Source organism: Catharus ustulatus, chromosome 11 (assembly GCF_009819885.2).
Source record: "Catharus ustulatus isolate bCatUst1 chromosome 11, bCatUst1.pri.v2, whole genome shotgun sequence".
Taxonomy (NCBI): domain Eukaryota; kingdom Metazoa; phylum Chordata; class Aves; order Passeriformes; family Turdidae; genus Catharus; species Catharus ustulatus.
Window position 1 is genome coordinate 10,768,782 of NC_046231.1, and position 23,190 is coordinate 10,791,971.

General features: G+C 42.5%; 1 protein-coding gene across 1 annotated transcript; it reads left to right on the plus strand.

Annotated features, from left to right (window-relative positions):
• The first annotated feature begins 2,874 nt into the window (after positions 1–2,874).
• On the plus strand, positions 2,875–22,590 carry RBL2 (RB transcriptional corepressor like 2). The gene is made up of 22 exons (XM_033069798.1): positions 2,875–3,052; positions 4,303–4,433; positions 5,611–5,811; positions 6,495–6,559; positions 9,785–9,913; positions 10,682–10,842; positions 10,950–11,014; positions 11,703–11,889; positions 12,591–12,757; positions 13,256–13,365; positions 14,199–14,302; positions 14,648–14,785; positions 14,994–15,158; positions 15,717–15,828; positions 16,369–16,638; positions 16,945–17,216; positions 17,787–17,963; positions 18,135–18,206; positions 18,591–18,708; positions 19,947–20,149; positions 20,368–20,532; positions 20,917–22,590. The coding sequence occupies exons 1-22, from the start codon at positions 2,984–2,986 to the stop codon at positions 21,085–21,087; spliced, it is 3,252 nt and encodes a 1,083-aa protein (XP_032925689.1). The 5' UTR covers positions 2,875–2,983; the 3' UTR covers positions 21,088–22,590.
• Positions 22,591–23,190: the final 600 nt, after the last annotated feature.

Consider the following 23,190-nt stretch of genomic DNA (forward strand, 5'->3'; position numbering starts at 1 on the left):
TTTTAGAATGAAGTCTTCTTGATCTATAAATTAAAATATAAGGATCTGTCTTTCAATGAAACTATTACCAAGGAACTAGTGATCTAGGCACTATGTTGGCAGTTAGTTTCTGACACTCCTTTGAAATTTTTCCAAATGGTATGTGGGGTATGATGATTAGATGAGACTCTTAGCAAGGTGTCCAGGGCAAAGTCCTGTCCTATTTGTTTTATTTTGTCTTGGAGAAAATTATTTGTGCTATGTTATTTAGTAATACATTTTTTATGGATTGCTCAGTGTGACAGTGCTGATCACCCATTAAAATGAAGGTTTGATGAAGGTCTAATTCAAGCTGTAGTGAGTCAGGTGAAATATGTCTGGTGTTCAGGGTTAATATAAAGGGATCTGCACAGTGGTGTTACATTAACTTATTTGTGATGTGTAAGCTACTATCAGATAGTTTTATAAGAAATTTCTGATCTAGTTCTATTACACCTGTAATTGCCTTCCACATGAGCAAGCTGTTTCAGTGCAGTGTAGAATTTACATTGCTGTAGCTGACCAACATTTAAAATTTTACATCTCTGTGCTGTTGGGACCTTGGGCTGGTGGTGTTGTCTGTAGAGCGGACTAATTGTGCTGGTGTAGCCGGAGGAGTTTACAAAATAACTGTTCCGGCTTATCTAAATGTCCCTAATGTTACACAAACAGGCAGTATAATTTCTTTGTTATGTTTAGAGGAAAAGGAAATAAAGATAGCAGCTTTCCAAGTTCTTTTTATGATTTTTTTTTTATTGAATGCTGCCTCCTTTCAGGTTCTCTCATGCAAGGGAGGAAGGAAAATGCAATGCTCAGGATCCTTCATGAAGTTAAACTGGAAAATGAAGAGTTGTTTGCTCTCCCTCCTGTGTGTTTCCAGTGTGAACAAGACAGTGCACAATTCTCAATGGTGTTCCAGGTAAGGTCTCACGAATAAGAGGGAGGCTGGTTTGGGACATTCTTGGGATCCTTACGTCAAATACAGTATCATCATCTAGAGAGATAAGAGCACTTCCCCTGGTGCTCACCAAAACTGGTAATAGTCCTCACACTGTTTTCTGATCTCAGGTGATAAAACCATTTGATTTGGGAACTAGTGTGTCATCTCCTCTGTTGGCAGTGTTTGAGCTGTGTGCAGCAGCTCAGAGCAGGGGACCAAGAGCATGTTCATGGGGAAAATTTCTGAGACTTTAGACAGTAAAAAATGTATGTAACTAGGGCTAGCCAAGCAGCTGTGAGGGACTCGGGCTGAGAGGGTGTTTGTGGCTATTACTTGTCATACTGGTAGCTCTAGCATGGAGTCCAGTAGTTGAAATTATTCAAATCATTACTCCTGCATCTTTTAAATAAGGGAGGAGCAAGAGGGAGAGAGGGGAGAAAGTGGATAAACAAGTGAAGCTAAGTCCTCAGGGATAAAAAAGATTAAAGATTTATCTTAAAATCTTGTGTGATTTTTCATTACACCATTAAATGAAAGTTTTAAAAAAGTTTCCTACACGAGAGCAGTCAAGTTACGAAGTCTGGATGCATGAAACCATAGGGAAGTACACAGGTGTAATCACAGCATATTAACTTCAGCCTTATCTTTCAATATTGTGAGGGTTTGTTCCTTTTTTTTAAAATTTTTACTATGAAATCTTTTTAAAGAGGAGATGAATATTTCTCAGTAGAAATTAAATTTCTCAATATAAAGAATATTAATTAATTAAAATTATTGCTTCTTTGTGTTTTAGTAGATAGTGTAAATTTAGCTAAACAGAAAAGCCCTGGGTGGCAGAGGGCTTCTCATCAATGCTCTGCCTATCAGAGCAGGTGCATATCTCAAGAGCAGGAACTTGGCCTCACTGCAAAGTTCAAAGCTCCTCTGTGTTATAAAATAAAAAAAAAAAAGTAAGACATTATTAAATACAGTCTAATCACTCGTTTGTAATGTTGTAAGTTGTTCTGGTAGTCTGGGGGGCTGGAGGTTTGGGGGGGACCCTGCTGGCATCGTCATCTTCCAGTGCCAGCCCGGGCTTTCTGCTCTTCTCAGTGCTGGGTACATTGCGTATTTGCATCCTGAATCCCATCTCAGGTCGCCAAATCATCTTTTCTTGACATTTCTTTTTTTTGCCCCGAAGCTTTCAGCGAAGTTTGTGAAATATCATTAATACCAATTCAAGCCAACAGAGTCAATAAATCTCTTTTAATCAAGTGCAGCCTATTTTACTGATCATTTAATTGACATGTGCCGGCTCTAGGACTTAAATCTTATTTTTGGCAGCCTTTCTGCTCGGTTGGGACTTGAGCAGGGGGAGCTATTTCTGCCTCTCTTTCCTACCCCTCACTGTGTGTGTGTGTGTACAGCCCCTACCCCGCGCTCTGTGTACATATTTATATATGTGTGTGTATGTATTTGTGTATATATTTGTGTACGGCTCGTACCCCGCACCCTGTGTATATACTTGTATATATTTGTGTATGTATGTGTACAACCCCTACGCCGCACTCTGTGTATACATATTTGTGTACATATTTGTGTACAGCCCCTGCCCCGCACTGTGTATATATTTGTGCACATATTTGTGCCCGGCCCGTTCCAGGCTCCCCTCACGGCCGGGCCCCGCCCCGCCCGGGCCGCGTCTGGCGGCGCACGGCGGTGAATGGCGGTGCAGGGTAGGAGCGCGCGCCGTGCGCCTGCGCGCGGGCGGGGCGGGCGGCCTCCCCGTGGGCCAATGAGCGGGCGCGGCGCGCGGCGGGGGCGGGGCCCGTCCCTCGCTGTTTGGATTCGAACGCGCGGGGCGGCGGCGCAGGCGCGGTGCGCGGAGCGCGGCGCTGCCCCCCAGCGGCGGGGCGCGGCATGGCGGGCGAGGATGCGGCCGGGGCCGAGCCGGGTCCCGCGGGGGGCGCGGCCGCCGCCCCGTCCCCACCGGGCGAGGACGGCGAGACCCGGCAGCGCTACGAAGAGCTCTGCAGGAGCCTCAACATGGACGAGCGCGCCCGCGCCGAGGCCTGGCTGAGCTACCAGAGCATGAGGCGCAACTACACCCTGGAGGTGAGGGAGGCGTGAAGGGGCCGCGGCCGGCCCGGGGGGAGGGCGGCGGGAGGCGGGGGTGAAGTGCGGAGGGAAGGGACGGCGGTGGAGGCGCGGCGGCCTCTCCCTCGCACCGCCCGGGCGGCCGGGAATAAGGAATAACCATCGCAATTGGCAGTCGTAGCGGCGGCAAGGTGTTAGAAATGGCAGAGCCCCCGTGGCTGTGTTCCGCCGGCTCGCAGCAGCTCGGCCGAGGAGCGGCACGGTGGCCTCGGCCAGCGCCGCTCCGCAGCCGCGCGGGGCCCGCGGAGATGCCCAGCGCAGGTGCGATCACGTTTGTTATTTGTGGGGGACTTGAGCCGCCGCACGGCTCGGGCTGGGGGTGAAGGGTAAAAGGTGAAGGGTTGGTCGCGTCGTTTTTGAAAACAGGAACACGCGGTGACGCGCCTGGGTGCTTCGGAAGCGCCTTTTATCGGTGCCTTCCTCTAGCGAAGGTGGCGCTTGTGATAACCCCCGGCAGCTCCCGGGCCCCCGGCGCTGCCCCCGCGGTGGCCGGGCGGCTCTCGGGCAGGGCTCGGTGCTGTCACATCGCAGCGATGCTCGGCAGCGAGCCTTGCCTTGCCTTGCCTTGCCCCGGAGCTGTGCGCTCACCCCGGCCTGACATCACCGAGCTCGACAGCATCGAATTCAGTTTGGCCCCTTGTTTTACCCGGCTTTTTTTCCACTGAAGTGTTGCTATTTGATCAAAGACGGAGAATAAAATTCAAAGTGCTCATTAGAATTAATTTCTGTCTTTAGGTAGCGGATTGAATAATTGTTCTGCTGTGTATAGAGATATAGAGCAAAATTTTCTTTTCCTACTGTCCATTCAGGGCAGAAGAATGTTTTGGTTGCAAGAACTGTGGGTTTTCTTGTTTTTTCCCCTCTTTCTTTTAAATCCGAGCAGTACGAAACACTGTAGAAGAACAACACTGAGAATGTATTTTCATATACTCAAAATATATTCCACACTTTGAGTCAAATGTAAAATTTATAGTGGTAACTAGTAAGTTTAGTTTTGATGCCATTCAGTGTTCAGTGTCTATTTAGCACCTGTTTTGCTGCAGTTAAAAACCCAAAGCACTACAGAAGTTTGAAACAGCGAATAGCTTTGTCACTGGTTGGACCTCATCTGTTCAGGACGCAGTGCTTTTCCCCGACGTTAGGGTAGCTGAAAAGCATGTTTTTCTTTTTAGTGAAGGTTTTTAGATGCATGGTGTTTTGATTCTCAGGGAAATGACATGCATTGGCTGGCTTGTGCCTTGTACGTGGCTTGCAGGAAGGCAATTCCAACTGTGAGCAGAGGAACAGCAGAAGGAAATTATGTATCCTTAACCAGAATCCTGCGTTGTTCAGACCAAAGGTAACTCTTATTCTTGCTGATTTTTAGACACTTAGAAAATCCTAATGAGTGCTTATCACCTGTGAAATTGGAAATAGAGAATAAAAGCTAAATGTGTTTCTTGTTTCCTGCTTTTGAAGATAGATTTTCTATCCCTGGAATGTTTGTGTTGTAGCTCACTGCCACAGAAGTAGGGCAGCTCCTTTGCCTCAGCACTATGTTCATAAAAACTCTAATTTTCAAAATAAGAGATTGATTTCCTTTACTCAAAGGAGAAAGAAACCACTCACTGAAGAACAGACAATTTTTGGAGTGTACCGAATGTGAACTTCTCACATGAGAAACCATTTGTAGTTTGCTGTGAAAATGTTCACGAGATTTATCTCCATTTTTGCATAAGAAAATTTCACTTTTCACATGTTCTTGCTAATGTCACTGAATGAGGTCAGAATCTGATGAATAAATTAGTGTGTGTTTATGTCCATAAAGTAATAAAGCTTATGAAAAAAATTACTTATTAGCAATCTCATTGTTTTCTAAAAGTTTCATAGATTGTCACATAAAAAAGAATGTTCTTATATACATTTTATCCCATTTCCTGTACTGTTGAAGCATTGCTGTTGATTTAAATAATGCAAAAGGCTTCTCTATAAGCTTTTGTTTTCCAAATCAGAAATTCAGGGAATATTGATAAATTGTTTCTGTGATCTGGGCTATCAAGACTAATAGCACTGAAAAAGAAGGTGTAAATAAAGAAGCAGAAAAGGAATTTAAGCCAAATTTGCAAAATGTAATTTGCTAAAACTTAAGAGGTTTTTCATGCTTTGTAGAATATCCTTAGCATTGTAGATCTCACAGGTTGTTTTATTTAAATTAATAATTCAGAAAAATGATGTATGTCTGATTTCAGAATAATCTAACTGTTGGAGTTGATTTTGTCTTTGTGAGAAGATGCTAGACCTGCGAGTACGTAGTTAATGTGGTTATCAGCCGAGAATCTAAAAATATTTCACAAGCTGTCTGAACTCATCCATGTTTATGGGTGAAGGACTGGCTCTGAGTTCATTGTCATGTCTGCAATGCCACCATTTCATCAGTAGTTTGGGCAGTGGAAATTGCACTTTCATTGAAAATGTAGAGTTTCTTTCTGCAGGAAAAATGAGCAGTCTTTCTGATCTAACCTGTTTGGTATCTCCAGCTTGATTGAGTTTTTTAACAAGATGAAGAAGTGGGAAGACATGGCAAATCTTCCATCCCAGTTCAGAGAGCGAACTGAGAGATTAGAGAGAAACTTCACTGTTTCTGCAGTTATTTTTAAGAAGTATGAGCCCATTTTTCAGGACATTTTCAGATATCCTCAAGAGGATCAACCTCGTCAACAGAGAGGAAGAAAACAGAGGTGTGTTTTTATTTCCAGACTGATTTTAGAGTATTACTTTAGTGACAATACAACTGAGTGGCTTGGTTGTTCTACTTGTATTTTGACTGTATTTTCATAGTTGTTGTTTATAGTATCAGAGTTGGTTTGTCTTTGCTTGCAGTAAATTAATAATCTCTTTTTCAGTCTCAGATCTGACAGGGGCAGGAAATCCCAAAACTGCTGAGTTTCTGATGATTTGGGGGTTGGGGGGAGAGATTTTCATCAGCCTGTAGGCAAGGGAAGCACCAGTGTTGCAGAGATGGGAAAGACAGGAAGAATTTGATCCTTTTATGATCTGCATGACTTTAATAACTCATAGTACAGCTCAGTCTGTTTCACTGTCCAGTAACTCCCATGGATTTCTTCATAGCTACAGGACTTGTGGGTATTTTACTTTATAGGAGAAGCTTTGTTTCTTTGTTGCTGCTTGTATTTGGAGTGCTGTGGAATTGATCTTGCAGGCTGAGACTGTGGTTCCAGTTGTGTCTATGCTAAACATCTCTTAGGTTTTGTGCATCTTTCTGTATGTCCTTCAGTCTGGGTTTTGTGGGAACAGTGTAAGATTTTGGCCAGTAGTAAAGCTTAGTTTTGAATTAGTATGATATTTTATCAATTTTGATTCATTGAGCTTATTGTCTTCTTGCTGTATTTTTCTCTAAAAGACGACAACCATGTACTGTGACCGAAGTTTTCCACTTTTGTTGGGTGCTGTTTGTTCATGCAAAAGGTAAGTGATCCTGAAAGTGATTAAATACAGCAGACAGAGTTTTATTAGTCATCATTTTATATCAGTCCTTGAAGCACCCAATAGGTGCAGTGTACATATAACCTTTATTGTAAGAGCAGCCTTAAAGCTTATAAGAACAGTAGAGAATTTCAGATGTTTTTCTTGGTAGTGGCTGTTGGGAGAAAAAGGAAGGAACAGGATTAAATCCTCATTTTAGGTTTCAGTTGTTCAGTCAAAGCACGTATAGCCTGAAATCTTTTCTCATCAAATCTGTATCTTTAAGGGTTTCCACATCCTTAGGCCTTGTTTCAAGTCCTGCTTTGATGAGTGTTCACTGTGAGTGATGTATAAGTAAGGTAGTGCTTTGGGGAAAGTAAAAGACAGGATTGATATTCCACAAGGAAAGAGCACCATTGTGGGTTCAGATCCACTGATAATGTCCAGTAATTTGTTTGGGTTTTTTTTCATAATATAACACCTATTAGAGGAAACAAATATTTTAATTTCTTCAAGGAGAGCAATAAAAGGAATTTTGGTTTGGTTTGAGAATGTGTGGTAGGATGTATTTTTTCAAATTTAAAAGTGAATCAGTGTTAAGATTCCTGCAGTGTGCTATGATTTTCTGGATGATTTTGAGGCTAGGACAGAGTAGGCTGTAGCAATATTGAATGGCCTGGCACTGATTCTGTTCAACACAGAGCTTTGTTTACAAAGCCTTTCTTTCTGTGCTGTGCCACACTGCAGAGGGTTGCTGGCAGCAGTGCTGGACCCTCAGCACCACATCCCTGCAAAAGGTCAGGAAGGGTGTGCTGGAGCACAAGTGCTTCACTGAGCACTCCATCCTGTGAGGAAGGTGCCTTTTTGTAAGGCTGCAAATTCCAGTTTATTGGGCAAGAGAAGTCCTTCCTAAACAACATGTGCTTTCAGCCTGAAACACAGCATGATTTCAACCACTGAGCCCAGAGCAGAGTTAGTACTGTACTTGTTTCCAGTCGGTCAGGACTTCACTTCCTTAGCACAGGTAGGCAGCTTAGAGAATAAGTAGGTCAGTCTGGAAAATCTTTTCCTTTCTGTAAAGTCCTCATTTCTGTGGGAAGGTTGGATAGTTGACAAGGTGCAGAGGGACTTCAGGGGTCTTCCTGTTGCTAAGTTATTGACTGATATGTTTGAGTAACTGCATCATTAATTGACTACATGTTCATTTCAAGCAGTTTCAGACATGGTGACTAACCCTATGGAGAACACCATGTTGATAACACATGCAATTGAATTTTACAAGAAAAAAAAAATTGCAGTGCATGGAAGCTATAAAGTTGCTAGATGATTATTGAAGTGTGGCAGCACAAAAATGGAAACTGAGTGTTGGCTGTGAAGGCATTAGGTGTTGGTGTGAGGTTTTGTGTGTGTGGTTTGGGGGTGGGCAGTAAATCCTTATCACAGCAACCACACACCAGTGGCAGGCCCAGACTTGTCTGCTCCTGAGCCCATTGCCTTCAGTTCATGCACTGCAGCTGAGGGAGTCCCTTGTCTAGTGAGACTGCACTTCAGCATACTGTTTGTAAGACTTGCTCTTCAAACCCTTTTATTTCTTTCTTTAAAATATCTGGTTGTGAAAGGCAACCTTGTTTGAAATGTCAGCAACAAAAAATTACTATGGAACTACTGGTACTGTGAAATTGTATTTATTTTTGTGCTGACAGTAAGGATTGCTGTGGTACTTGTCATGGTTGTGGAATTGAACCTGTGTTGACAGTTACTTTGAGAATTTTATTGATTAAAGGCTTGCTAACAGTATTTAGGTTTTTCATTGCTTTGCTGTGAACCTTTAATGATTTGGAAATAACTGATAAGTGGGTAAAGTTAATTAAAATTTCATCCAGGGTTCATTTTTTAAAATAGTTTAATTTCTGGATTGAAATTTTTCCTCTAACAAACATGGAACCAGAAAATAACATAAATTTGAACAAACTGGTATGTTACTGGTAAAAAAATAACAGCAGAATTGAGAAAAATTCTCTAATTGTATATCCATTTCAATGTGTTCTAAGTGAGTTTATTACTGTATGACAGATTTCTTCAGGGATTAAACCTGTTTGTCAGAGTGGGCTCAGATAAGTGATTTCCACCTTCTCTGAGAAAAAAGAGGGTGGAAAGAGTCGAAGGTTATTAGTATTTAAGGAGTAATGGAACCATCATGCTGTGTATAAAAAGTAACAGAATTGTGATTTATGTTATTGATTAATTGTATAATTTATTATACCAAACCCTTTTTATCTAGGGCCACCCCTCTAGAGGAATATCATAAACATAAATGAGTTCAGTAAAGAGTAATGTACAACTCTGTACAACTCTTGTAATCTTTGTGAATGGTGTTAAAAGAGTGGAGTTACAAGGACTCTTTTCTGCATGAAAATGATAGATAAAAAATTCTTAATAAGCTAGGTCAGAGATAGGTACATTTTAGCTCTTCTGTAAAGCACAAGAGAAATTAAATTATATTTATTACTGTTTATAATAAGTATGCCCCAGCAATTTTTTTACAAGAAAAATTAAATTTGTTAAAATTTGTCAAAAAAAATCTGACTTTGAGTTAAGTACAGGCTTGTTCTGGGAGTGAGAGGCCATCTGTAAACCTGGGTCTAGCCTTGCCAAAGTTAAAGTTATGTGCAGCTGTTTACAGCAATGCAGAGTTGGGGAAAGGGGAAGAGTTGAGTCTCTCAACCCATTCTACCCCTCCTTGGCCTTCAGAGCAGAATTTGCACTGGGCAGGTGCACTGGGAATCCAGTGAAGGACGTGACTCTGCCAGGCACTGGGGCTGCTGCTGCCAGAGTGACGGAAGCACATTTTCTCTCCTTGAGGCAGTTTGCATGGTACAGTTTGTGCTGCTGCAAGTTATTTATGCGCTGGTTAATGAGATTTCTGTGAATGAGGGAGCAGCCACAGCTTATTTATCAGCATTTTGGTAAGGTTTGATTTCAAAATAGCACAATATACTTGAGTTCCTTCATAATTGTTGTTTCTGAAAAATTATTTTGCTTTTATATTTGTTATGTGTTGTTGTGAGTCTGCTTTACTGCCTGTGTTGCTGTTCAGGTACTTATAGTTACCAAGTCTGTGTTTCCAAGATTCCATTATTGATTGTAATACAAACATCAAGAGTCTCTTGGTTAAAAGATTCTTAAATCCTTGCTTATTTTATGTGTTATGTCTTTCTAATATTGCAGGAAATTTTCCTATGATCAGTGATGACTTGGTCAATTCCTACCACCTCTTGTTATGTGCTTTGGATCTCGTGTATGGAAATGCTCTGCAGTGTCCTAACCGTAAAGAACTCCTGAATCCTAATTTTAAGGGTATGTTGAAAAAAAGAAGTTGATCTTAAATACATGAGAATTAATATTTTCTGTATTGGGCTATGCAGTTCCATTCCTATTAATGTAGTATGTAATAACAGACTAGTAAATTTTGTCAATAATACATTAGGTCAAGAATTTGATGTACTGTGGAAATTCCCTTGAAGGAAGTTTCAGAGTAATACTTAATGAGGGTTTAATATCAGTGAAAAAGTGCATAATGACACAGCCATCACTGGACACAGTGAGACTGGAATGTTCTGTGAAGCATCAGTTCAGAAAGACCTATGGCTCAAATAGGAGATTTGTTTCTTTCATTTCTGGATTGCTGCTGTTCATAACCACAAATTCAAATGAATGCTGAGAAGTTGCCATTGAATTTCTGATGTAACTCTTCCCAGGCTTGCGCTTCGTTTTCAGTTCTGTACAGGATTGGCCTTCACTTGCAGTGCTTCGAATGTGAACTGAGGCCATTATCTCAAGTAAATATTGTAGTTCAATGGTGTTTGATTTTTTCCCTATTAGAATTGATATATGTAATTTTTATCACTCAGTAACTAATGTTTTTAAACATGTTTCTATGCAAAATTTGCTTTTGATAACATTATCCAGTTGAGTGGGCATTATGTAATTAGCAGTTCTTTCAAGAGAACTAATAGTTTGCTGTTTTAATTTCATACTACCTTGACTACATCACAGAATTTAAGTTTAATAAGAAAGCAGGCTATGGATTTCCAAAATTAAATCATACAATATTCTGAATTGTAGGTCTACCTGAAGACTTCCATAGTAAGGATTATAAAGTATCATCTGATCCTCCCTGCATCATTGAAAAACTGTGTTCTTTACATTATGGATTAGTTTTAGAAGCAAAAGGTATAAAGGAACATTTTTGGAAGCCATATATTCGGAAGCTTTTTGACAAAAAGGTTGGTCAGTAAATTTGTAATGTAAAAAAATCTCTCCTTTCTTGTTACCTTCAAAACCTTTATAAGAAATTAAATGCCCACCCTTTTTTTTCTTAACTGTCTTACAGCTTTTAAAAGGAAAAGATGAAAATCTGACAGGATTTCTAGATCCTGGGAACTTTGGAGATAGCGTGTAAGTCCCTGTCTGTGGTCTGGTTTGCAGGAGTGTCCCTCTGTGGCCCAGCTGCAGCTGTTAGCTGGTGTGAGCACTGGTAGCAGCCATGCCTTGTGTGTTCAGTAGTGGCCATCCAGCTCTGCCTTCCTGTTCCTGGCACTGCTGGGGGCTGAGGCCTGCTTGAAGGAGGAGCAGTGCTTCAGGTGGTGTTACCTGATGTCTGCTTTTATTCCTATGTTTCTCTTTCCTGGATTTTTTTTTTTTTTTTTTTTTTATATCTCAGAGTTACTATGAAAAAGCTGTGGGAGCACATTGAGTAGGAAGTGGGAGGGAAAAAATGGGTTTGGTGGTGTTTAGAGGTGTTTGTGGCTAGGACTTACTTTCTTTTAATCATATACAAGTGTTTCAGTGTAGTTTATGATATGATGCTATGTAAATTTTGAGGAGTTTATAGAAAACAGGATTTCTCACTATTTTACTGTGTTCTTCCTGCAACTGGATACATGGCAAGGCATCAGATACATAAGGAAAATAATGTCTTTGCCACTGTCATGTTTAAGGTACTATAGCTCTTACAGGAGCTTCAGTGAGGGTCAGAAGAAATTTGAAGTAGGCTTCCCCCCAGCAGAACTGTGTTCAGTGTGTGAGCAGGTGAACAGAGCAGTCTAAGTAAAGGGGGTTTGTCTGTCTTTCCTTCCTACTGTAGCAAAGCCATCAACAAGGCCTATGAGGAGTATGTTCTGTCAGTGGGAAACCTCGATGAGCGAATATTCCTTGGCGAGGATGCAGATGAAGAAATTGGAACTCTCACAAGGTGCTTAAACACACCTTCAGGAATGGAAACAGCTGAAAGGGTACAAGTGAAGCATAATTTGCAGCAGCATTTTGACAGGGTGAGTATGGCATGGTGTGTGTTGCTGTTTTTATATGCTGCCCTCCCTGGTCACTTATGGAGACAGAAATAAAACACACCTTGGAGTGTGGAGAAAAAATGGGCAGTGTATTGAGAGATGGACTTCATGGTGAGGGATGTAATGTATTTGTTAAAAGAAGTTACTGTGTGGTTAGTTAATTAGAAGATGCATTGATTTTGCTGTGTGCTAATTGAAGGGATATCCTTGATGTTACATTATTTTAATGTGATGGCTTGATCTGATGCAAATAAACTAAAATGCTGATCAGAAGAACTTCTCATGTTAAAGGTTAAACCTGCTGAAAGCAAACCCTAGCTCAGTACACTTTTGCTATGAGCTACAGCTACCTTTGTTTCTCTGGCTAGGAAGGGATACTGGGGTTTGGAGAGGATTTTTGAGATTGGTCTAGTTGTTTGACACTTCAATTCCAGCGTCTGCATTTCAGCATAGGTCACATCCCCTCTGTTTATACAGAGCGGTTTGATACAAACATCTGAGCAGCACAGACAAATTCTTCATTGCTGCCTCTTACCTGAGTCATGGTCTGCTTGTCTGATTAGGAGCCATTTTTTTCCATAACACAGAGTAAGAATTCTGCAGATTGGTGGTTTTAGGTTATGACCTTTATCAAAGTTTATAGCAGGGTGTCTATATATATGTGGTTATGTTTTTATTTTCAGTCCAAATCACTGAGGATCACAACCCCCCTTACTGGCCGCAAGTATATTAAAGAGAGCAACCCATACGTGACACCTGTTTCCATAGCAACCTACAGCCTGAGCCGCCTGCACACCATGCTGGCAGGACTGAAAAATGCCCCCAGTGAAAACCTGGAGCAAATACTCAGGTAAATCTGGGGTTTAGCCAAATGCTTCTATTTTCTATTACATTTTTAATAGCTAATATTAATGCTGAACAGTGTAATTTAAAATGTGAACCAGTCTTTTACTACTGGAGTAAAATGGAATCCCGAGAGACATTTACATTTTGAATGACTTACATGGACTCATTTGTCCTTAGAGATTGATGAATATCCACCTTTTAAAACCCAGAAGTTCTGAGCTTCTCTAACCACAAGTTGCCAGTATAAAATTTTCAAGGCTTCTTCCTGCTTAACAAATGGCGCTGCCTAGGAAATCACTCCATACTGTAAGAGATGCAAACCAAACTTTATTCTCCATGTGGATAAACTGTTTTGCAGTTAGACACATTTAGTTTAGACATATCTGTTTGTGTTGCTGTGCAATATATTTCCATTTTTTATGCTTTCAACATATGAAAAAAATAGGGTGTTTTTGGTCTTAGTAGGAATAGTATATTGAAAATATTTGGTTTTTATTTTCAGGTCATGCTCCAGAGATCCTTCCCAATCCATTGCAAACAGAGTTAAAGAAATGCACGAAGTGTACTGTCAGAGCACTCAGTCTGAAGGAGAATTCAGTAATTTTTCCAAAGGTGGGCAAACATTTTGCTTATCCATAAAATGCCTATGAACACATCCATCTCTTGTAATTAAGTTTTACATCAGGTTATGCTTCAGCACAAGTGTCTTTTCTACTTCTCTTGCCTCTTTCTGTGTTCTTAAGACATAGCAAATTTCAAAGCTGTTTAAAATTTTATAATCAGCCTTAGCTTGAATCACTGGAATTTGATCATACTTTTAAACACTAGAGAAGTGAAATGGACTTTTAACTACCATTTTTTCTCTCAAACGTAAGAATATTAATGATGGCATGGATTTCTGTGCTGGTAAGGAAAATCTTTAAAAACCCAACAGCAACTTTGGTTTACATATGAAGATGGATTAGTACAGGTATTAAAATCCTGCCAGTGTAAACACAAAAATGTGATTGGCAAAGTTGTCTTGATATCTGAAGTGCCTGAAGATGGATTAAATATAAGGAAGATGCTCTTGACCTTGTTTCTTATTAAAGCCATCCTTTGTTCTTGTCAGGTTAGTTGCTTCAATGCTTTTTGTTGCACAGTGCAAGGTGGATCCACACAGGTGCTTTTTCTCAATTTGAATTGTGTTCAGTATAGCAATGTTAAGGAATGTTCTTACACAGAATGATGTCACCAAAATCGGGTTCAGTAGCAAGTTAGTCTGCTCTGCATTCACAGGTCAGTGCATAGGAGAAGGATTCCTACATTAATGTGAAATGAACTGGTTTAGTCTTGAAAGTGTTGTATCCACACAAGCTACTATTGCATTTCTGTATCTGAAGATGAAGAATGTAATACTTTTTAATTGCATTTTACAATATTGCTTCTCTTTACACTTCCTGCAGATGTTGCTAGTAAACATTTTCGTCGTGCTGAGATGCTCTACTACAAGGTCTTGGAGTCAGTCATTGAGCAAGAGAGGAAGAGACTGGGAGACACTGATTTATCAGTAAGGAAAACTGATCACAGGGTTCTTCACTTTTAAAGTTGGACCTGCAAAAAAAGAACACAGATGTAGAGTAGAATTGTTAGCTCTTTAAAATGAGGGTAAATCTCTGAGAAGAACCCTGTAAGTACACCCGAATGGAAGAAAGAAGTTCAAGAAATTGTGTTTGCAAACACAAAGATGAAATTTCTAATGAGTTCTGGTGGCTCGTCTTGAATTCTGTTCTGTCCCTTAAAAAATAGGGGGCACTTTTTAAGCTTGGGAATCTTGCTGTTGAAATAATAAAAAGCATTTAATTTTTCTATAGTTGCACTGTAAAATAAGCTTTAAAATTTGCAACTCTTGCAGGCAATACTGGAGCAAGATGTGTTTCACAGGTCTCTGCTGGCATGTTGCCTGGAGATCATTACCTTTACATACAACCCACCTGGAAACTTCCCATTCGTCACCGAAATATTTGACATTCCAGTTTATCATTTTTACAAGGTAATGTGTTTGACATCTAGAAATGCTTACCAAGTCATAAGTGCTCATTGACCTGTGTGACAACCTGTGATTGAGTCATTGTAATGCAGCCTTCATATTTCTGATTGTCTCTTCTTCCTTGAAAATCTAGTGTTGGAATTAGATCTTTGTTTAAGAATGAATCTATGAAACAAGTGCATTATGTTGATCATAATTATCCACTGCACAGGTAATTGAGGTTTTCATTAGAGCAGAGGACGGCCTTTGTCGGGAAGTGGTAAAACACCTGAACCACATTGAAGAACAGATCCTGGAAAGTATGGCATGGAAAAGGGAATCTGTACTGTGGGACAGGATCCGAGAGAATGAAAACAAAGTTCCTACTTGTGAAGAGGTGAGCACCTCTTTCTGTGCGTTACATTGCTTTCACAGTCAGACAGGATGGCACGGAGAGGCCTTGGCACCCTGAAGGAGAGGCCTTACATGTCCCAGTTAGCAGTTCCACCATCCCAGCCCATCAGTGCAGGGAAAGCAGCAGGTGCAGTGTGTTCTGGCCTGGTCAGGGTCATCTCTGTGGAGACATCTGCAACAGAGGCAGCAGAGATGATTCTCACCCAGTATTTTATCCAGTATTTTATTGGTGTAGCAGAACAGTGAACAAAATGATCAAGCAGGGAAGGTTTAGACTGGTAACACTTGGAAAGATTATTAGAAAAGAACTGTGGTAAAAAGTACACACAGTAACCACAGAAGGACTGTCACAATGTGTATCTTCCAGAGCAGCACAATCACTCATTACTGTTTTTGTTGGGCTTAGGCTAAGTTTGTCACTGTTCTTGTTATTTTTCCACAAAGTTTTGCTGTTCAAAATTTGTAGTGTAGTAGCTTTTAAAAATTTGCTATGTAGTTAATGTGTGATGCAGACATTGTAATAAAAAGATAAATATTTTAGGTAATGCCACCTCAGTACTTTGAGAGATCTGCTGGGAACAGTGTTGTAGGCTCACCACTGACACCACGGCGAATTAACGAGGTTCGTGCTGAAAGTGGAGGACTGGGAAAAGGTGAGATATTTTTAAAGCAGAACATGCTGTACATTCTTACTTAGATTAACTTATGTAAGGGAGAAAGCTGCTTTAATGCCAGTGTACAGCTAGCTGCAAACACATTGGTAAACGGTATTTGTATTGCAGCTCACAGAGTTGCATCAGAGGTCTAAGGCTCATGGATTCATCATATCAGTGTGAACAATACTGCTTTGATAGGGTGTTCTCAGGTGATGGATATGAACAGTATCTGTTAAACAGTTTTTATACATGCACCCACAGCTTACACTCTAATTGATTTACTTTATTGTTATACTGTAAAAGAAACTCCAGTATATATTATGTGACATCTCAAACTTTTTCATTAGAAAAAATAAAACATAATGCATGAACTTAGAAAAATATTAAACACATCATTATTGAAGATTAAGTCATTTCTAAAAGCAATCTGGTTTTAATTTTTTTTTCCTGAAGAGCTTTGCATGACATATTTTGTTTTGCATTAGATTTCTTGTGTAAAACAAGAGTTGAATATGTGTGTGTGTTTTTCCTGCCCAGGCCTCTCGTCCCCTCCTGCCAGCCTGTATGACAGGTACAGCTCTCCCACAGCCAACCCCACGCGGCGGCGCCTGTTCACTGACAGCGACGCCGCCCCCGAGGCTGGCGGGGTCAGGGTGCCCCCGCAGCCCGTGGTGAGCACGGTGCCCGTGCAGAACGTCAGCCCCGAGGCCGTGCCCGTGACCCCCGTGCCCGGCCAGACCCTGGTGACAGTGGCAACGGCCACCGTGACAGCCAACAACGGGCAGACGGTGACAATACCCGTGCAAGGTGAGGGAAAGCTGCTGCACAGCCATTCAGGCTGGTTCCATCAGGGTTAGAGCACAGCCAGGGAGAACTGCGTTAGTATGAAAACCTTACTTCAGCTTCATTTTCTGCTTGTCTCATGAATTTTCCATAGTGTTTTGATTTAAAAATTTAATATAATTAATTAATAATACTAAATGTCTAGTTATAAGTAGACATAGTTATAAGTACTGAATTATATTCAAAAACTCAAAAGAAACCCCTCCCCACACACACATCTTCCACACAGCTTGCTTGCTGTTACTTCAGATTCTTTTTGTTACATTGCAGGTATTGCCAATGAAAATGGAGGAATAACTTTCTTCCCAGTCCAGGTGAATGTAGGTACCCAGCCCCAGGCTGTGTCTGGGCCCATGCAGCCTCTGAGTGCCCAGACTCTGGCTGGCCCCCTGAACCCTCAGATGGCTGGGGCAGCACTGCAGTTGCCAGGCCAGTTAGCAGTGCAGCAGATCTCCCCTGGGGAGCAGAGACAGACCCAGCATGTCACTGCCACGGCCGTCAGGCCCCGCAAGATGGGCTCCCTTGCACTCTTCTTCAGAAAGGTACTTTTTGGTCTAAGTTTGCTTTGCTTAGTTCTTATTTACTGCATGTAAACTTGCAGTAATTTTAAAAATACATACTTACTGGTTGTAGTAATAAGGGCATATTACATTTAATCTATAACTTAATTATACATACACACCTGAATAGTAGTTTTCTCCTGCAGGCCGCTTCTCACTAGCAAAGGAGCATGCTGGCACATCAGGACATGGAAATAGTCTGTACTTGGCCAGCAGGTTCTTAAAGGTGTCCCTTTTCTTGAAGGCTCTTCCAAAGAAAGAGGTTCACTTTTGAGACTTTCTTGCTTACTCAATACTGTAGGCAATGCAGTGCCCTTTCTGTGCTCAGGACAGCTTAGAATTTAAGCTACAAACAAATGTTTTCTTAGCACTGACACCAGTACTGAGAATGTCTGTGCCTTGTAAGCAAAAAAAGTTAAATTTGAATTTAGTAACTCTTCTCGTGGCTTAGCATTTGCACAAGCTCTACAAGTGTGCAAGTCTGAGTCACTGTTTGGCTGGGTCAGAAGAGCAGTGCTGCTGTGGCCCTGAGCACAGTGTCCAATGTCACAGGTGTACCACTTGGCCAGTGTTCGTCTGAGGGACCTCTGTGCCAAACTCGATGTGTCTGATGAGCTGCGCAAAAAGATCTGGACATGCTTTGAGTATTCCTTGGTGCACTGCCCTGAAATCATGATGGACAGACACCTGGATCAGCTGCTGATGTGTGCCATCTATGTCATGACTAAGGTAATCTGGGAGCAAAGAAAAAGCAAACAAAAAAACTCCTTTAACACTTAATATCCCCAATACTACTTCCTCAAAAAACCCCAAACAGCAAACACACACAACCACCCCAAGCCAAACAGAAGACCCAAAAGCCTGCAGAAAAACAGAGCCTTTTCTGTCCATCCCCCTTAGGTTACTAACGAAGACAGATCATTCCAGAACATCATGCGCTGCTACCGGACACAACCACAAGCCAAGAGTCACGTGAGCACAGTCACTCTTTAACCATGTGGGATCTGGTTTATTAAATGCCTTCATGCTATTTTGGGAACAGATCACTTGGCAAAGCAACATTTAATATTAAGGGGATGCAGTCTGTGAACAATTCTCAAAAGAGAGTGGTCATACCCAAAATCCTGCACTACTGAAAGCATTTTTTGTGCTAAATGGTACCTAAAATAGAAAATGTTGTTTACTTTAAAACCTAAGGAGGCAGTGTCCATGGGCAGTTACTCCTCTTAGGGGGCCCTGTAGGCAGCAGTCTGGTGCCACAGTGAAGCTGTGGCAGCAGATGAGCCATGCAGGCCGTTGTTCCCTGCCTGGGTGCCTGCTCCCCCTGGCTGCTCACGCTGCTCCCTGTCCCTGCAGGTCTATCGCAGTGTCCTCATCAAGGGCCGCCGCCGCCGCCGCCACTCGGGCAGCAGTGACAGCAGCAGCCAGCAGAACTCGCCCACGGACAGGAGCAAAGACAGGAACAAAGAAAGAAGTGAGTGATTCCCAATGCCAGCTGTTTGGGTTTCATTCCATTTCCAAAACTGTGTGCATCAACTAAGAGCCGGATTGTGTTATTCTTTCACTCCAAACCGTTCTTCCTTTGGTGAACTTAAGACACAATTAAGAATACATTGATAACATTTAAGAGTTGCTTTAACTCAAGGTTTTTATTGCACCTGCTCTGACAGTTTCAAATCCCTCCCCATGTGCACTTACCTTGGGAATTTGCTGTGCTGGCCTGAGCTCTGAGTTGTGCTCACACACCAAAGAACTTTGGAGTCTTTGTAGAATGAGGAAATCTGGGCTAGCCCAAGTTCACAGTTACTCTTACCACAACCACAGAACTGCAGCAGTTTCTTTTGTAGCACTGTCTGTCTGCAGAAATAGGAACACCACCCCCAGCATTGATTTCAGCATAGCTGACAGCTCTGGGGATTCTTCTTTTGATACGTGAACTGACACATTTTCCTTGAATTAACTTTTATAAAGGAAACTAAGGAAGTGATGCTGTGCATTCCTACCAGCAGTTTTCAAGGTATTTAATAGACGATGGTATAAGCAGTAGGTACTAATATTTTCTGTCAGAGGCAAGTGGCAGGGAGCAAAAAAATAAATATATTTTGCAATTTCCCACATTAAATTAGCAGGAAGTATGGCTAAGCCAAGTATTTCTCCTACTGACAGAAAAAGACTACTATTCTTTATTTGAAATGGTGCCAGGTGGCAACAAGAAAGAGCTCCTGCTAAAAGTACAGCAGAAATGCCGAAAAATGGAGTTTGAGCTCTTTTTATATTATCTTGCAATTCAGCTCCTACAGTAAATCCCTTCAGTTTTATCCAGTAAGAAGTTAAAAATCAACAAAGCTTTCATGTGAGGGACAAGGCTCAGGGATCTAACAGCAATCAGTGGTGATGGCAGCAGGTTCCTGGCCCCTGTTTGCACAGGGTGATTGGCTCTGTCTGTGTTTGTGTCTGTGTGTGCGTGCAGGGCTGTCTGGCTCTGTGTGTGTGTGTGTTTGTGTGTGTGTGTGTGTGTGTGTGCGTGCAGGGCTGGCTCTGTGTGTGTGTGTGTGTGTGTGTGTGTGTGCAGGGCTGGCTCTGTGTGTGTGTGTGTGTGTGTGTGCGCGTGCAGGGCTGTCTGGCTCTGTGTGTGTGTGTGTGTGTGTGTGTGTGTATGGGTGTGTGTGTGTGCAGGGCTGGCAGTGCCTGAGCCCGTGGCTGTGCCTGCAGGCAGCCGTGACTCCAGCCCGGTGATGCGCTCCAGCAGCACCCTGCCCGTGCCCCAGCCCTCCAGCGCCCCCCCGACCCCCACCCGCCTCAGCGGCCCCAACAGCGACACCGAGGAGGAGGAGCGCGGGGACCTCATCCAGTTCTACAACAATGTCTACATCGAGCAGATCAAGGACTTTGCCCTCAAGTACACTTCAAATGCTGTAAGTTATATTCTCTGCTTTTTCTTCACACACAGAGCTTTATTGTCTGAACATGCAATGAAATTTCCTTAAATTAAAAATTACTAATCTGGCCTAACAGCACAACATAAGCTGCATTTGTTGTCCATCTGTATGGTGTTGTTTGCATGGAAAAGCCTTGCTGCAGTGAGCCCTGAGCTCAGGCTGCAGCTCTGAGTGCCTCTGTTCTCTCTGAGCAGACGGACTCCCCGCCGCTCTCCCCGTACCCCTTCGTGCGCCTCGGCTCCCCCCGCAGAGTGCAGCTCTCCCAGCACCACCCCGTGTACATCTCGCCACACAGAAACGAGTCTGCCCTCTCTCCCCAAGAGAAAATATTCTACTACTTCAGCAGCAGCCCCTCAAAGGTGAGACTAAAAGGTTTCAGTTTGATTTTGTTAATTCCTTAACTCTGGTTTTTGGTTTTGGTAGTGAAATTAGAGCAGACTCTGGAGGATGACATTTTGTTTACCGTGTCCATCATCACCTAAGGCTCATCAGACTGCCAGTGCAGCTGCTACAGCTGTGGGGCTGCATGGGCCTTTGAGCTCTGCATGCAGACACAACAAACTCCATTGAGTTTAAGACTTACTCTGGTAAAGGAAAGGCCAGTATCGTGATGAAGAAAATACCTTGGTACATTACAGCTGTCCACAAAAGAGCCTGTCCAGTCCCACTGCACTGCATCTAACAACAGTTCACAGCATATTGGGGCACAAAAATCGAGCTAATCCTTTTTTGCTCCCCTCCAGAGGCTAAAGGAAATCAACAGCATGGTTCGAACTGGAGAAACACCCACAAAGAAGAGAGGCATCCTCCTGGAAGATGGCACTGAAGCCCCAGCCAAGCGCATCTGCCAGGAGAATCACACAGCTCTGTTAAGACGACTCCAGGACGTAGCGAATGACCGAGGGTCTCACTGAGCCTGCACAGCTCCTCCCTCCCTGACTGCGCCGAGCGGGGCCAGGCCAGGAGGGGAGACAGCGCTGGGGATCCACCCCAGAGCCCTGACACACCCCCAGGCCCTGCTTAAGCTCTTCACAAGGCAGGTGACTCCTCTCCAGCCTTGCCTGGAGAACACAACCCCAACACAGTTGTGGACCTTGCAGCAGGTATTTACAGCTTTGCTTTGCTCTAGTCAAGTGCTTCACCCGTGCCAGCTGTGGCCAGACAGGTCCAGGTGCCTCAGCACTGAGCCCTGCACCAAGGTACCCACAGACACTGTCAGGGTTCCTCACTAACCCCCTCACTAAACTAACAGCTTTGGAGTAACATTCTCACACAGTCCAGTTCTGCTTGCAGAGGGACAATGGGAGAGTTTGAGCCCTGAAGGAAGCTGGGTGGACTCTGTTCAGATTCAGGATGTTCCACATGCCCTTGAGAAGCATGATTGTGTTGAGCTTTAATGTGTGGCCATTTGCTGTACCAAGGGAGGTGATTGTGTTGATTGGTTTGAGCTGTGCAATGTTTTAAAGTGAACTTATGGTCCCAAGGTGAGTCTTGGGAGGGGGCTGTGAAGCATCATGTTTAAGGCAGACAAATTTTGCTGTATATTTGCAATGGCACTTTTTAAATGTGAATAGTTTTTGCAAAGGCTGACTTCAGCTGTTTTTCTGTACTGAAACAATATGACTTTTGTATTTATTTCAGTCTGATATCCCATTGCTCCTCTTGTCAGCAAATGACATTAAGAATTCGTTGTAACTCTATGTACATGCAGCAATGAATGCAAGAAGCCAGGGATGTGTGCTTTTTTCAAGGAATTTTATATGCTTGTTGCTTTTCTTGATAGTCAGGCACTCTAGCCCTTGCTCACTCAGCAGCAGGAAGGTGGTGTCCATCTCCTAAAACATATACTTAGCTATTTTGTGTTTAAAGGACAGGGCTTGGGAGTTTGGTTTTGTGTTTTGCTTTGGTTTTTGTAAAAAGGCCTAAAGCAGGGTGCCTGGGAGGAATCTCTCCCCTTGTACCAGGATCAGCAGGTGGTGGACATTACACTTACCACTTGTTTTCATTTAAAATGGGTTCAAAATACCAGACCTGTTAGGAAAGCATCAGCAGTACAAGAGGCCAGTTCCTCTGCTGGGGAAGAGGTGTTCTTCATGTAAAATGTGGCACACTCAGGTTCCAAAAGGCTTTCTGAGGAACCAAAAGCTAAAAGCCCTGGTTTTCAGTCATTCCTGCCCTTCTGAACAATAGGAAAATTTTAGACTGAATTCTACTATGAATTCAACTAAAGTAAAATAAAAACATGGCTTTTCTTACCTGCATAACAAAAACCTGGAGTCCAGAAGGTTGTGTAGATGTTTCTGTAAAAATATTTATGGAAGTGTCAGACAATTCTTGTTGTTACTATGTTCCATTTACTTCACTTTGTATGAAAATATTGCAATTGTATTTTTCAATAAAGACTTTATAAACTCCCAGTTTCATGTTTGTGTATGAAAAAGCAGTGTATGTGCAAAGCTAGAAAATCTGCAGCAATGACTTCAGTCCCACACTGCAATTAAAGGTTTAAAAATAAATAATCACATCTTAGTCACACCACAAGGGAAAGGATTTACTCCTGCCCTGGTTTAGTCACCATGGTTGTTCCAAGCATGTCCCCTCCTGCTGCTCCATCAGAAGGCACCAGGCAGGGCCTGGGAGTGACAGCAGTGCCAGGGAATGCCCCAGCTCCAGCTGCTGCTCGCTGGCAGAGGTGGGGGGGTGGGTGGCTGCCTCACTGCACAGCACAGGAGGGCTCCAGAACAATCTGCTGTGTTAAATCTCCTGCAGGGACAAGATCTCACACACACAGTGACAGCAGAGTTGTTTCCTGTGTGCTGGTACTCACATTTCAACTGATCTTAAATATGAGAACAGCTTTGAGCAGCACTGGCTGGTGCTGTATTTGTGCAGCTAGAGATGGACTGGTTTTCTCCTGCCTTTTTACCTAGGGGGCCTGAGACTCTTTCATCAACTGCTGTTCCTGTCCCTTTCTGAAAATAAGTTGTTATTTTACCCTCAACTGTAACTAATAATAA